The following is a 13,768-nucleotide window of genomic DNA, read 5'->3' on the forward strand; positions in this document are numbered from 1 at the left end:
AATGAACATGTAAATATCACTAGTACAATTCTGACTGGTGCCTTTTATTAGTACCAGTGCAGTTCAGACTGCATTAAGCGTGTACTAACTAATAGCCTGAGTGATAGTCTCAGTGGACAGGCTAAGAGGTGATTAGGCAAGGAAACTGAAGGTAGACCCAGATCCACATAGGGACTTAGGTACTATGAAAATCACTAGAATCCACAAAGCCTGGGCTTGGCACCTAGGATCCTTGTACAATGAATGAGGAGAAATAGGTGCCTAAGAATGGGATCCACAAAAGCCAGCACACTAGGCAGGAAGCTATCTAAATGGAGATACTGATGAGAATGTGTGCCCTAAGCCTCACCCCCTCCCAGAATTAGGCACTTATCCCTGCTTGTGATCCACAGCTCGGAACCCCTCTCTTTGAGTCAGACAGCTTAGGAGCCCAAGCCATTCTTTCAAGAAATGTGGGAGAAAGAGACAATCAAAGCATCACATTCCTTATAAGTAACCATTGGGCTGAAAGCATTCACCCAGGCTGTGGGAGACCCAGGTTCAATTCCTCCCTTTGCCTGATGAGGCAAAAGTATTTGAACAGCAGTCTCCTGCCACTCAGGAGAGTGCCCTAACCACTGGGCTATGGGATACTCTGACGTGGAGCATCCTCAGGCTCTTTTGAAGCTATTCCACTTTGGCTAATTAAACAGTCATTGAGCCACAGAGCAAGTATGAGAATGACTCTAAAACCCAGTGGTTAGGGCACTCACCTGGAAAGTAAGAGACCTAGGGTCCAGTCCTTCTGCCCCAATTATTTATATGATAGCCCGTGGTGCAAATAGGGTGGTATGGTCCAGTAGGGCTTACCAGTAACATATTTATAGCTGAAAGAAAAGGAGCACTTGTGGCACCTTAGAGACTAACCAATTTATTTGAGCAATAAATTGGTTAGTCTCTAAGGTGCCACAAGTCCTCCTTTTCTTTTTGCAAATACAGACTAACAGGGCTGTTACTCTGACACCTATATTTATAGCTGCTAGGCCCTAGCAGAAAGACACAGCAGAAGCAGAACGTGGGGCCGCCTGGCAGCCCCACACCAGCAGCTCCTCTGGCGCGGCTGTACCTCCCCCAGCCCTTCCACGCAGCTGCGCCTAGCATCCTCTGTCGGGGTCTGCAGGCAGCCCGCGGAAAGACAGGGCTGGGGGCGGTACCGGTACAGCAGCGCCAGAGGAGCTGCTGGCAGGCGGCTGCGCGGTGGCTCCAGGTTCTGCTCCTTCCGCTGCTGCGGTTCCTGGGAGAGCCCTGCGGTTCAGAAGTCCCCGGTGCACGGGGAGGAGAACAGAGCCTCCCCCCTAGGTAACGTGGGATGGACCGAGGGGAGGGGAGAAGACTGTGGGGCCCCTGCCAGGAACCCCTCAGCACTGAACCCCCTTCCCCAAGACACGGCCACCCTGACTCCTCCAGCCCGTGCACCCCCCCCCCAGCTCCACACCCCATGCCTCGCTCCCGCCCCGCCGCTCAGTCCCACCCCACAGCCACCCTACAGCCCGCTCCCCGCCGCCCCGCCCCTCTCCCAGCACCCACCGCGCCCTCGCACGCGCCACCGGCTCGCCCCGCCCCGCCCCGCCCCGTCACAAGGCGCCTCCGGCCAATCCCCGCGGTGGGGGCTGTGACGTATACGCAAGGACGGTAACTCCGCCCCTCTCCGACAGTCGCGGAAAGGAGACCTCCAATATCCCAGCAATCCCCGCGCAATCGCGCCGGCTGAGCAACGCCGTGGCGCAGGCGCAGGGGGCTGCCATGGCGGAGCTGGCGGTCGGGCAGCACTGCGGGGTGGAGCACTGCGGCCAGCTGGGTCGGTGAGGGGGGCACGCGGGGCCGCGAGCGCGAGCTGCCTGGGGCGGGACACGCCGGGGAGGGGGAGGGGGCTTGCGAGTCTGGTGCTGTAAAAAGGGACGTGGCAGCTAGCAAGGGGCGTGGCACCCGTTGCGAGAGGCAGGGACTGGCGAGAGGGGGCGTGGCCAGATGGGCAGGGGGCGTGGCGGGGGCGAGGGGGCGGTGCCCCTGTGCGCGCCGCTGACCCCTGCTGGCTGGGCTCAGCCTCGCGGCCGCTGCTGCCTGTGCGCCCATCGCCCCCGAACCCAGGACGGTGCAGTGAGGCTGCTCGGTCTGAGTCCGAGAGGTCCTCTCTCCCCGTCATCAGAGGGCAGGTGTCGTGTGTGTGTGTGTGTGTTACTGCACACAACCTGTTTCCACAAGAGGTTGAGGCCCCTGGCAGTTAGGTTGTCAGCGTCAGCATGCGGAGGAATCCGTTTTTGGAGGAACATGTTAAAAGCATGTTTCGATTACAGGGCGGCATCTGAAGCGTCATTAAGGAAAGGGTGCCTTCGCCGGACATAGTTTTTGTTTCGTTTACCATAATGTTTTCAACAGCTGACAGAATTTCCAGCCCTATTTGATGGGGATTAGAGCAGGTGGACTGAAGTGTGTAGTTTAGTGAACAAGGAAAAAAAAAACAGTTCAGCTTTGCAGAGCCGCTGTTAATGGGGCTAACAGCCTCGTTCCTCCTGGTCTGGCATTACAGTTTTATGGCGGACAAGGGAGAATCTTTGAAATCAGTGCCATTCCAGTGCCTAATGAGATGTGTAATAGTACCACACAAGCTAGGAGAGCCATAGGGAGCGTTGTGGCCACACTTTCTGCCGTTTCTTTTAGAACTGTGGTACTACTTACCCGTGTTTTGTTTACACCAGCAATTTTTGGGAGAACTCTCACCATTGCTGCGTTAGTGTAGATGGGGTTCAAATGTTTTTCTGTCTCACTGTTGAGCTTTGCTCTGAGCAGTTTTAGGTAACACATTTGTAAAAAAAAAATCTATCCCTGTCTGCTCTAGTGCTAGCACCATTGGAGCTGATGTGGTGCAGTGGTAGTGCAAAACTGGGAGATTTTCTGAAAAATGCTTGTTCAGGAACAGCCATAAAGACAGCAGAAGCTGTGAAGAGAGGTTCAGTCTTGTTAAAGGTTGGCAAAAGGTCACTTTGCAAATACCAGATTTGATGGGAAATGTATATTATAAGACCTTGCACTCCTATAGCACCTTTCATTAAAAGTTGTCGTAATGCTTTACAAACATTAATTAGGGAAACATCACACTTCTGCATTCTGAAATCCCATTTGCGGATGGGGAAACTGACACATAGAAAGATATGGGGTGCAGTTGTGCAACCTTTATTCATGTTGGTAATCATTTATTAATAGGAACAGTCTTGTTGAAGTCAGTGAGACTACTTTCATGAGTAAGTGCTCATCATTATGAGTAAAGGTCACACACTGGACTAAGTGACTTGCCTGAGTTTATACAGGAAGTTAGCAGTAGAACCAGGAATAGAGCCCAGTAAACTGGACTGATGCCCAGTATCATGGTCTAAGTACTAGACATGGTTTCACCCCTGTAAAAAATAAAGCATTCATATATGACTGATTGCACCAGTCATTCTACATAATAGCTTAAATATCTAGATTTGCCACAGAATTAAGGGATGAATATATATCAAAAGATAAGATTGGTTTGTGCCTCATGTTATAATAGTTGTACAAAAGCAAAGATTCTCCCTTGTACTCCATAAAACTGTAACTGGGCTACTGATCAGGGTGATCTTGCCATAAATAATAAATTGGCTGACACTGATAAAATACAGCTTGCTTTTCTTTATGTTTTTGTTTAAATAGATTTTATATAAAAAAAACCTGTTAGCACTGCTTACAGACATGCACTTCAAATTCCTACTCCTAGAATATACATGCATGCACTTCATTTTACCTCTTATTTTGTTAGTAGCAGTAGCAAACTAGAGTATACTGTGCACGTTTTAAGATGTGCTACCAAAAAAACAACAACATTGTTAAGTAGATTGAACTTTTTTAGTCTTTTTGAGTCTGTAGAATTGACAAATAAGACTTGGTCCAAGTTATTAAATATTAATGCAGGCACTGTATGAAGGGGCTGAATGTAAATTGGTTTGAATGCTTTGGTAGGGAAGACATTTTGTGTTTATTTCTTGTGGGTATTGGTAGTTAACCTTATAAATATCTAGACTAAAAACTATTAGCTAAATAATTACCTTATGTAACTAAAAAATCCCTCTCTTTTGGTTTCAGATTTTCTGCCCTTTGTATGTGATGGCTGTTCAGGAGTTTTTTGGTAAGACATCATATAATATAAGATCATAGACACACTTAAACTTGAATCCAACTACCAAAAAGGAAAAGTTACAGTATTTTAAACTGAACAGGAAAATCAAGGAGGGTGTCACTTTTGATTTAATAAAAGAGGAGATAACAAGTTTTTTGTTGCATAAATTCAGGAACAAATATCTGGAATTCTTATTAATGTCCTATTTTATTTCCCCGGGTCTTTTGGGAATGAGTGCACTTAGACAAAGAAGATGGCCATATTCCATAGGGCATATTTGGTCTTCAGCTTGTGCTTTTGGTACCTCCGATTTAAGTCAACAGGAAGACTATTTTGTACGCAGCCAGATCAAAACAGAGTTGTCTCACTTAGAGCTCCCTATGTTGGAGTTAAAATTCTTGGAACGCATACTATAAATTTAGCTCTTTTCTTTTCCAGTTAAGCTGTCAGATAAAGCAGCTCACTGCTCATAGCCTTCTTATTGCTTTCTGGTAATATGTGGTCAAATGAACTCGTTTACCTTTCTGCTTCCAGTTCTGAGAATCTTGATAAATAAATGTTCTCTCTATATATTTGATGTGACACTCAAATTAGATAAGATTCTGATGTGAGTCTTCCTCAGTCTCTCCTGTTGAAGATGTTCTGCTTTGGAGAAATAATTAAATAGTCATTGGGTCAGCGAGAGGGAGTGAGAATGTCTCTCTAGCCTGATAATTAGAGCACCTATCTGGAAGATGAGAGACCCAGGGTCCAGACCCTCTGCTCTATTGACTGGGTCTGCCACATCCTGGGTGAGGGCTCTAGCCACTGGGCTGAAAGTTATAAGGGAGGCACGCACCTCCTGCCTCCTTCCTGGATTTTGAATGTATCTCAGGCTGGTAGGCATGCTAAGAGCAGGCTTACCAGATTGGACTATGCAAGCAAGATAGGTGCTCCTCCATTGGCCCCCTTTTGTGGATTGTGCTGGGGTTTAGGCATGAGATTGGATGGCAGAAACTGAGGTGGCCAGGGAACTTTTACAGCAAAAATGTAGGTGCTGAGCGAGTTTACAGTTGGGCAGTAGCTGAGTGAGGTTTTATGGATCACTGAGGGGCTTAAAACTGGGATTAGATCTGGGGTTTAGCCAGCTAAGTTGATTTGTGGATCTGGGCCTTAGTTTTAAGCATGTGAGTAGCCCCTTTCACTAAAAGTACTTTGCTGAATTGGGGCCTAATTTTTGAGAACTAAACCTTCATATGACACTTTTAGTTTTAAAACCAATCCCCTTGGTGATAAAAATCTGCAGGCTGGTACAAGTTTTGGAAGAGAATAGTGGTTATTTAGCTGAAATTTGATCATGATGTAAGCCTTGCTACATTACAATTTATCAAACACTTGTATGCGCTCATGTTTTCTTTTTTCTTTTTGAAATTTGGATAGTGATGGGGACTTTTTTCTTTTAATTCTAAGCCTTCAACATAGAAGCCGGGATTCTCATGGCTGTTCTGAGGTAAATTGATAATTTGTGATTTCTTTGCAAGACATCAAAACCCCACAAAACCTGGTTATTGGGGACATTCAATTGACATAGCTGCAAATGGAGAACTTTTGTGTGTTTGTGCATTTGTGTGTCTGTTTGTAGCTTGCAGGTTTCCCTTAAAGCACTCTAAGTTAATTTACTGTTTTTCTGTAATGTCAGAATCAAAGCACTAAAGCAAGTTGGATAAGGATGCAAGTTATTTTTCATTACATATGTTTATTTACACTGCATGTTTCTTAATAATGTTTAGGTGAATATAAGAAGCGAGAGCATGAAATCGGACGAACACAGATCTTACCCATGCACGTATACGGGCTGCAATGGAAAAGAGCTTTTACCAGTTTTATGCCCCTACTGCAAGAAACTGTTTTGCTTAAGGTGAGCAGAGAAAAGAGTTGAAACACGTACGCTCTGTCATTAACATATGGAACATCTAATGAGAGTTTGCTGTTCTATTGTTTATAGACACCGTCATCAGTCAGACCATGAGTGTGAGAAACTGGATACCCCTAAACCTCGCATGGCTGCTACCCAGAAGCTAGTTAAAGATATTATAGGCAAGTTGCCCAGTTGCTGATAGGATATTTATTGTATTATTTTCTTCAGTGGACTGTTTGAGCTTTTGTATTAGTCTAGAGGTCCAAGCTTGTCAAAAGAACGAAGGTTCCTTGAGTGGATGAACCCTACGTGTGAGTGTCTATATATAGCTCTGCTCCTATATTTGGAGTGTACATGATACACTGTGTAAGATGTCCCTAAAGTGTGCCCTGAAATCCAGATATGGCCCAGGCTGCCCTTTCCGTACAAATACAGGATGAGGACAAAGCTGATGGACCCTGGATTTTATTGTTAATCAAGTCTAAATATCAATTTCTGTTATGATGAAAGCTGCAGTGTAGGCACACCCATAGAGGCGGATCTAAATTATTCCAGTGCACTGAACTCTAAACATTTTGTGACAATAGACACAATGGTAATTTCATTTGTAACAGAGTGAAAGAAAATGTGACTTGCAGTAACTTTCAGAAATAATATTTTCCCCAGATTCTAAAAAGGAAGAGGCGGTAAGAAGCAAAAGACGGAAAGGAGCAAAAAACAGTGAAACAGCGGCAAAGGTGGCACTAATAAAACTGAAAATGCACGCGTGTGGGGATAAGTCCTTGCCACAGGTCAGTCCTTGCAGTTGCCTTCAAACACATCTGTGATTCTGATTTACTCTATTATTTAAGGATATAAACAGATTTCTAGACTTCTGTTGTTAATTTTACTCTCTCGTTGAGAGTAAAAAAGAATATTAAAAAAGAAGTATTCTGTTTACGTATTTTTGTTTCTGAATTAGCCCCTGAAAACACAGTCATTTATACTTATGCTTAACTTCACACACAAGAGTAGTCCCATTGAACTCAGTGGAGTACTTGTGTGTAAAATTCAGCATATGCAGGATCAGGGCCTGAATCTCCTGTCTGAAGGCAAATCCTCTTATATTGTGTGTGAGAGAGAAAATGGACATGTATTTTGCTACTTAAACAGCAAATTAATCTGCGACACTAACCATGAACAAATTGCAGCCCAAAAGAAGGCCTGGTCTACACTACTAAGGGCTGTGAAAAATGTTTGTGCCCTGGTGTGACATAGTTCAGTTTAATCCCCACTGTAGACATAATCAGCCTAGCTACCGCCTCTCAGAGAGATGGATTACTTACATTGACAGAAAACCCCTTCCGACAATGAAGGAAGCATCTACACTACCATAGTTGTGCCGCTGAAGCATAGACATGGCCCAAGTCTTAAAGCCTATAACCCCTGAAGCACTGCCTGCCCTCTCATGTGGATGCAGTGACCCTGGTTGGTGCATGGAGGGTGCAATTTGTGTATCTTTGTGCTAGCCAGGAGAAATCCTGGCTCATACTTGACCTGAGCTTTGAGTGAGAGCAAGATTTGTTCACACTTCTGCTGCAGTTTAGCTGAGCTACATATCTCACCATAGCCAAGGTCAGCAGCATCCATTACTTCACAGATTCTTCATTGTTTCTCACTATGATCATTCAGAGCAACATCTCCATTTTTTTTCAAGCCAGGAGGATTTTTAGTTTGTAAACGTCTTTCCATTTCCCTCTTACAAGATTTCATTCTAGACCAGTTTGTAATTTTACATATTGGTCACATCATATACAATGCATTTCCTCATTTTTACTATTGGTCTTTGTCTTGTTTTACATTTAATTATTGTAAAACAAACTTAGCTCTTCCCTCTCTGAATCCTGTTATGACTTCTTTTTCTCTGCTACAAATCATCACATGCTTGGAGTACAAATTAGAAATTCCTGTTTAGGTAGCAATCTTAACGTGAAGTCCTGCTTGCCACACAGTCCTTAGATTATGCCATTTTAATAGATGTATGAATGGAGACAGTGATTAATGTCGTGAGATGCAGGAGGTAACATAATGAGTTTGGGCTTTTTTGTTATAAGGAAATTAAATTGCTGCTCCCTAACTCTAAAGATCGTAACCCACAGCACAAATGGTTCTATGTTAATTCCTTTCATTATTCATTTGCTTAACTGGAGTTTAATTGTTTAATCATCTAGAATAGTGATAATCTATCACAGATGCAATTAAACTCCAACCCACAATTCTCCTCTCTTTTCAGTTCCCTTCTCAGTCTCTCTTCCCAGCCCTCATTCTGTGCTATTCTCCCCAACTCTCCCTTCAGCCTGGTGACAGATGTCCCTTGGATCCCTCTCTGTCGCATCACTTCTCACAGCTGGAAAGTTGGTCTAGTTAAGCCCTCAGGTTTTTCTTGTCAGGCCTTTTCTAAATTTCTAGGGTTTTTTTTAGATTGTTTCCCAGAGTATGTCTTTACTTCAGAATAAACTCAAGTTACTCCTCTTGAGTTTGCCTGGCTTGAGTGAGAGTATTCAGATTGTGAAATAACAGTCAAGTTGCTAAGTCTACCCTGGCACTGTACTCACTCAGGTGTTGCAGTGAGACTTCTGGAGGAACATCTCATGGTTAATATTGCAGTAAGCTGAGCCACTGTCTGAATTCTGTCCCAGTGAATTGTGAGGGATCTTGTCTGTCCTTTCTGGGCACACAGTAGGAATTGTGGGAAAGCATTGGAGGACTATTGGCAGTGGAGTGGCACTATCCTGCATCCAACTATAGAGTGGTCATGTTAGTGGGTTATGAATTGCGCTTGTTTGAGTTTCAGCCTATATCCCCTCTTGGGCCAGCTAACTTGAGTTAAAAGCAGCACCACACTTGAGTTAAAGGTTTTTGTGTGTGGACGGAATTCAGGTTAGGGTCAGTGCTCAAGTTATTACTTGAGTTAACTGCAGTGAAGGCAAGCCCACAGACTTAGGGGTAGTGTGGGTGGGGAGGTATGAATTCTTTTTAGGGGAAGCCCAAGTAAAACCAATGAAAAGAAGAAATATTTTTTATCTTGCTTACTTGCTTTCAGCTGGCACCTGGCGAAGGCGAACCTATCTATTGTGTTTATAGATCATAAAATAGAAGTTGATGAAACCAGGGAAACAAGTGTGAAGGGGAAACAAACCAGAAAAAAACAGGTTACCCTTACTTCATATTTAAAATATGCATCTTTTAGGAAATAAAGATTGTAATAGTACCCTCTCTTATAAATGCTTCAGTCATGGGGAAGGCCACATGCTGCCTTTTGGTACCTACAGGGAGGAGGGATGAGATGAAGGTTGAGAAGCTGGCCTAGACAAAAGTGCTGGCAGGCACCTCTAATATCACTGATTGCTCTTTATCATCAGAGCTCAAGCACATCAGCTCCACAATGTACATGACTACCAGCAGGCTTTTGTTTGCCTTCCCGCTTGGGTCTTCCACAGTATTGTGACATATCATATTCCTGACACACACCAGCATGGGAGCCCAACCAGCATTACCTCTTTAAACTACCTTCTTCCTCTTCAAAGTGATCATTATTGTCTAATAGCCAAGGCAGGGACTTTCTCTTCATAGGTATTTGTAACAGCATCCAGCACAATGGGAGCCTAATCTCGACTGAGGCCTTTGGGGATTACTGCAGTATAAAGTGATTAATAATTATAATTAATAATGTACGTATCATCTTAATTCTCTTTAGACCAGCAAAATTAACAGATGTGTGTTTGTGATTGTTCGTTTCTCCTGAGTGTATGTTTCTCTGTTTCTTATTGTAGACAGAAAGAATTTACTTTCAAGTGTTTTTACCTAAGGGAAGCAAGGAGAAGAGCAAACCCATGTTCTTTTGCAGTAAGTGGAGTATTGGCAAAGTAGTAGATTTTGCAGCTTGCTTAGCAGACCTTAAAAATGACAACAACAAGTCAACAGCCAAGGTAAATCAGTGGTAGCAATTTTCATTTAATGTTACAATTCTTTTTCTGTCCTTCATGCATGAATATGAATTAACAACAAGATTTTTTTGTGGGGGGCCTTTCTTGCAGAAATTAAGGCTGTGTCATACTGCATCTGGAGAAGCTTTGCCATTGGACCACACATTGGCTACTTGGCTATCCAATCAAGAGTGTCCATTATATAATGGTGGAAACATTATTTTGGAATACCTTGATAATGAAGATCAGTTTATAGAAAATACAAATTCATATTTAGAGTAGCTAATTGGTGAACTGGATGGAAACAAAGATCACCAGAAAAAACACTGAGCTAAATCCAAGCACAACTTACATTTAGAATGGGTTCAGACCAGATTCGGCCCTGAGCCAGCCAGACACAATTCCCACCAACTTTAGTGGGAGTTCCATCTGCATAACTGTGGGTAGAATTGAGCCCTATCTCTAAAAATAAATGTATATTTTTAATGTAGAACAGTTGTGGTTACTTGAAACAATAGTTTAACCCATTTAATAAATATTTGATGTTGGTCAATTTGAAATATTTATAAGATAGAAAGTGTTCCAGTCACAACTGGCACAGGATGCCTATGGGCAAGTAAACTAACTCATCCACCAGCTACCAGAACTTGGGAGTGGTTGATACTGCTAAAAAGAGAATGGATTGGTAAGCGGGCATCACCTCTATGCTATGAATCTTTCCATTTATTTTATTCTATTGCCATTATGCAACCAAATGAAATTTTTACCTTTGGTTTTGTATTTTAAAGTAGTTTTTGTACATTACAAAGTATTGATGAAAACAATAAATGAATTAATAATGTAAACCAGCAGAGTGAACAGTTAACTGAAGAGATAAGAAGCTCTTTATATTATTGGAGGGGATACCTGGTTTGACCTAGAGCCCTTCTTCATTCTACATCTGCCTCTTTTGTGGCTAAACAGAGTGACAGCCCTATTGAACAGAACAGTCCGGTACCTTTCTAAAGCACGACAGTAATGTATTTTTTTATTCTCTATTTCTTGCTTTTAAGAATGTACAGGACAGAGTTTGAAAAAAAAAACCCATGTTTTACAAGCTCACAAGTGAGGAAGTATTGTCCAGTGGTTAGGAAGCTAACCTATGACTTGGGAGATCTGGGCTCAAGTCCCTACATGGTCACAGACTTCCAATGACACCTTGGACTTAGGCTCTCTATTCTTCAGTTTCCCATCTGCAAAATGGGGATGATAACATTTTCCTACATCCAAGGGGTGTTATAAGGATAAATACACCTTTACCCTGATATAACGCGGTCCTCGGGAATCAAAAAATCTTACTGTCTTATAGGTGAGACCGCATTATATCGGGGTAGGGAGAGGAACCGTTGCCCACCCCAGCTCAGCTCCGCCTCCTCCCCTGAGCATGCCACCTCCGCTCTGCTTCTCCCCCCTTCCTTACGTCCTTTCCTTCCTTCCTTCCAGGCTTGCCGCGCCAATCAGCTGTTTGGCGTGGGAAGCCTGGAAGGAACGAAGGGAGGGGCAGGGGAGGAGGCGGAGCAGAGGTGAGCTGGGGCGGGGAGCGGTTCCTCTGCGCCCTCCCCCTCCCCCGCCCGAGGTGAGCTGGGTCGGATGGGGCTGCAGCAAATAAAGGGCGGGTGCAGAGGAACCGCTTGCAGAAACACGAATTCTGATATAACGAGTTAAAGTAGCCCCACTCCCCGGAGCGCTGCTTTCCCGCGTTATATCCGAATTTGCGTTATATCAGACCGCATTATATCGGGGTAGAGGTGTATATTAAAGATTCTGAGGCACTTACTTTCTACAGTAATTGGGGCCATATAAGTACCAAAGACAAGTACATTTTCATAACATGTAAAATGTTATTTAGCTAATTATCAGAGATATTTGAGTTTAAACAGGTGTCTTCTCCCAGGCAGGGACCCATGTCCCATGCTGCACATTCAACACAATAATGTGACAGGCAGGCCCTGCAGGTTTATGCAGCAGAAAGCTCAGGTTGTCTTACATGTGCAAAGCTTTCGATGCTTTCAGAATGGGAGTTTACACAAAGGGGAGTGACAGCCTGACATACAGGAGTAGGCAGGATGGGAAGGCGTCTAAGTGAAGGGGTTTGCCTGTGCAGCTTTTAAGGAGTTCGGTAGAGCAAGTTCTTACCCTCTGAGAATGGCAAACCGAACCTAAGGGAGTGAGAAGTCAGGAAACCCAGAGTTGGGAAGATTGGGGGCCTCTCTGACTTGTGCTTTTTTTCTTGTGAGCTGGTAAATCTCCAGATGAACATTAGCACTGTTCACCCTCTACTCACCCCTTTTTCTCTCATGGTAACTGTCTTGTGATAGGTAGGCAGCTAGTCATTAGTGAGGAAATGTTCAAAGCCACTAAGGGCAGTAAGGTGCCCAACTCAATGAAAAATCTCCCCCTAATTTTCTATCTTGACTTGGCTTTTCCTCTTGGCTTGTAGGTCTTTAAATATGAGCATGTATGCTGGCAGCATCTCTTCTTACCCCCCCATCTGGATATGCCGAAAGGCTGCTGCTTGTTTACCTTTAACCTCTCGGTCCCTCTTTAAGGCTCTTTGTGATGGGGCATTATTAAAGGATTTGAAAGCTATCACCACATGGCTGAGGGTGAAGTGTCAGCCTTCATTCTTTATTCTGTGCTTCCCCATAGTCCCTGAGGAACTATGCACCTTTATAAGAGGGTTTGGACTCTCAGGGGCAGGAGTCATGCCAAGCCTCTAGGAGAGGTAGACGTATATAGGTGAGGGAGAGTCTAACGAGGGAAGGCTCAGGAGGAACTGAGGATTGTTGCTGGGGTTGTGAGAAATGGAAGGTGGATCTAAGGTAGAGCTGGGGCCCTGAGCAGGGAGGAAATACCACATGAATAATGTTGTTATGCCCAAACCTGGAAGTGGAAGTAGACACCATTCCAAAACCACAACCAGGCAGGCCAAACTGTATCTAAGTCTCCAAAACCAAACCTGTACACCCCCCCCCCCCCCTCCCAAATTTGGGTTTGGTCCATCTGTACCAGTCACAATGTTTAGAAGTTCTGAATACAGTTCCTTCTCCAGCGCCTGCTTCTGCAAAAGGGACCATTCCCCCAATGACTACCCTGCCAGGCCCTTGTTTACTTGGGCAATTGTGCAAACAAATGGGCAGCTAAGTATCTAAATACCCATTTTTGGGCACAGTTTCAGAAATGGCATGTGCAAATGTGGATACATAATTCTGCCTTTTTTTTTCCCCTCAAAATGTGGCCCTTGCCACCAGTTGGAGCAGCAATCTGGTCATGCTCAAGTGTCTACGAGGCATTGCACTCTCCATCCTCCAGCTGCTCTAACCTCAGTGCAGCCTCCATTTCCATACAGGGTGTGACAGGATCTGGATAGATCATTTGGCAACCCAGTAATTTCTGTAATAATGATCTTGTACTGATTGGACTTCAGTGAAAGAGACAAAAGATCTTGATATTCAGCTCATTACTAATCATTCCTGTTTTGCTATTAGATAACATGCATGAAAATTTGCTGCTGTTTGACCATTTCCTGTCGTTGTATTACGATTTTCAGATTGTTAAATGAATTTACCAGATGCACTGCAGGGATGGCAGGGAAGGGAACGTGCTTCTGTTTTCTAGGGAAGAACATATGTAACAACTAATAAGTAGGGCTGTCAATTAATCGCAATTAACTCAAGCAAGTAACTCAAATAT

General features: G+C 44.0%; 1 protein-coding gene across 4 annotated transcripts; it reads left to right on the top strand.

Annotated features, from left to right (window-relative positions):
- Window positions 1-1,317: 1,317 nt before the first annotated feature.
- On the top strand, window positions 1,318-13,302 carry ZFAND1 (zinc finger AN1-type containing 1). 4 transcript variants are annotated; one of them, XM_073330720.2, is made up of 8 exons: window positions 1,650-1,837; window positions 4,141-4,183; window positions 5,624-5,663; window positions 5,944-6,071; window positions 6,159-6,250; window positions 6,738-6,862; window positions 9,884-10,039; window positions 10,148-13,302. In XM_073330720.2, the coding sequence occupies exons 1-8, from the start codon at window positions 1,783-1,785 to the stop codon at window positions 10,316-10,318; spliced, it is 810 nt and encodes a 269-aa protein (XP_073186821.1). In that variant the 5' UTR covers window positions 1,650-1,782; the 3' UTR covers window positions 10,319-13,302. The 4 variants fall into 4 exon arrangements, with proteins under 4 accessions (XP_073186825.1, XP_073186821.1, XP_073186822.1 ...); XM_073330724.2 differs by lacking the exons at window positions 1,650-1,837; window positions 5,624-5,663 and adding an exon at window positions 1,318-1,338; XM_073330721.2 differs by lacking the exon at window positions 5,624-5,663 and having other exon boundaries at window positions 1,792-1,837.
- Window positions 13,303-13,768: the final 466 nt, after the last annotated feature.

This window comes from Lepidochelys kempii, chromosome 2, assembly GCF_965140285.1.
Source record: "Lepidochelys kempii isolate rLepKem1 chromosome 2, rLepKem1.hap1, whole genome shotgun sequence".
In the NCBI taxonomy this organism is placed as follows: domain Eukaryota; kingdom Metazoa; phylum Chordata; order Testudines; family Cheloniidae; genus Lepidochelys; species Lepidochelys kempii.

Bases quoted from the DNA above. Each gene is read 5' to 3' on its own strand.
- ZFAND1 (XM_073330720.2), top strand. From the start codon at position 1,783: ATGGCGGAGCTGGCGGTCGGGCAGCACTGCGGGGTGGAGCACTGCGGC. The intron at 5,664-5,943 runs GTAAATTGATAA...AATAATGTTTAG, and splicing joins ATTCTCATGGCTGTTCTGAG to GTGAATATAAGAAGCGAGAG. The intron at 6,072-6,158 runs GTGAGCAGAGAA...TATTGTTTATAG, and splicing joins AAGAAACTGTTTTGCTTAAG to ACACCGTCATCAGTCAGACC.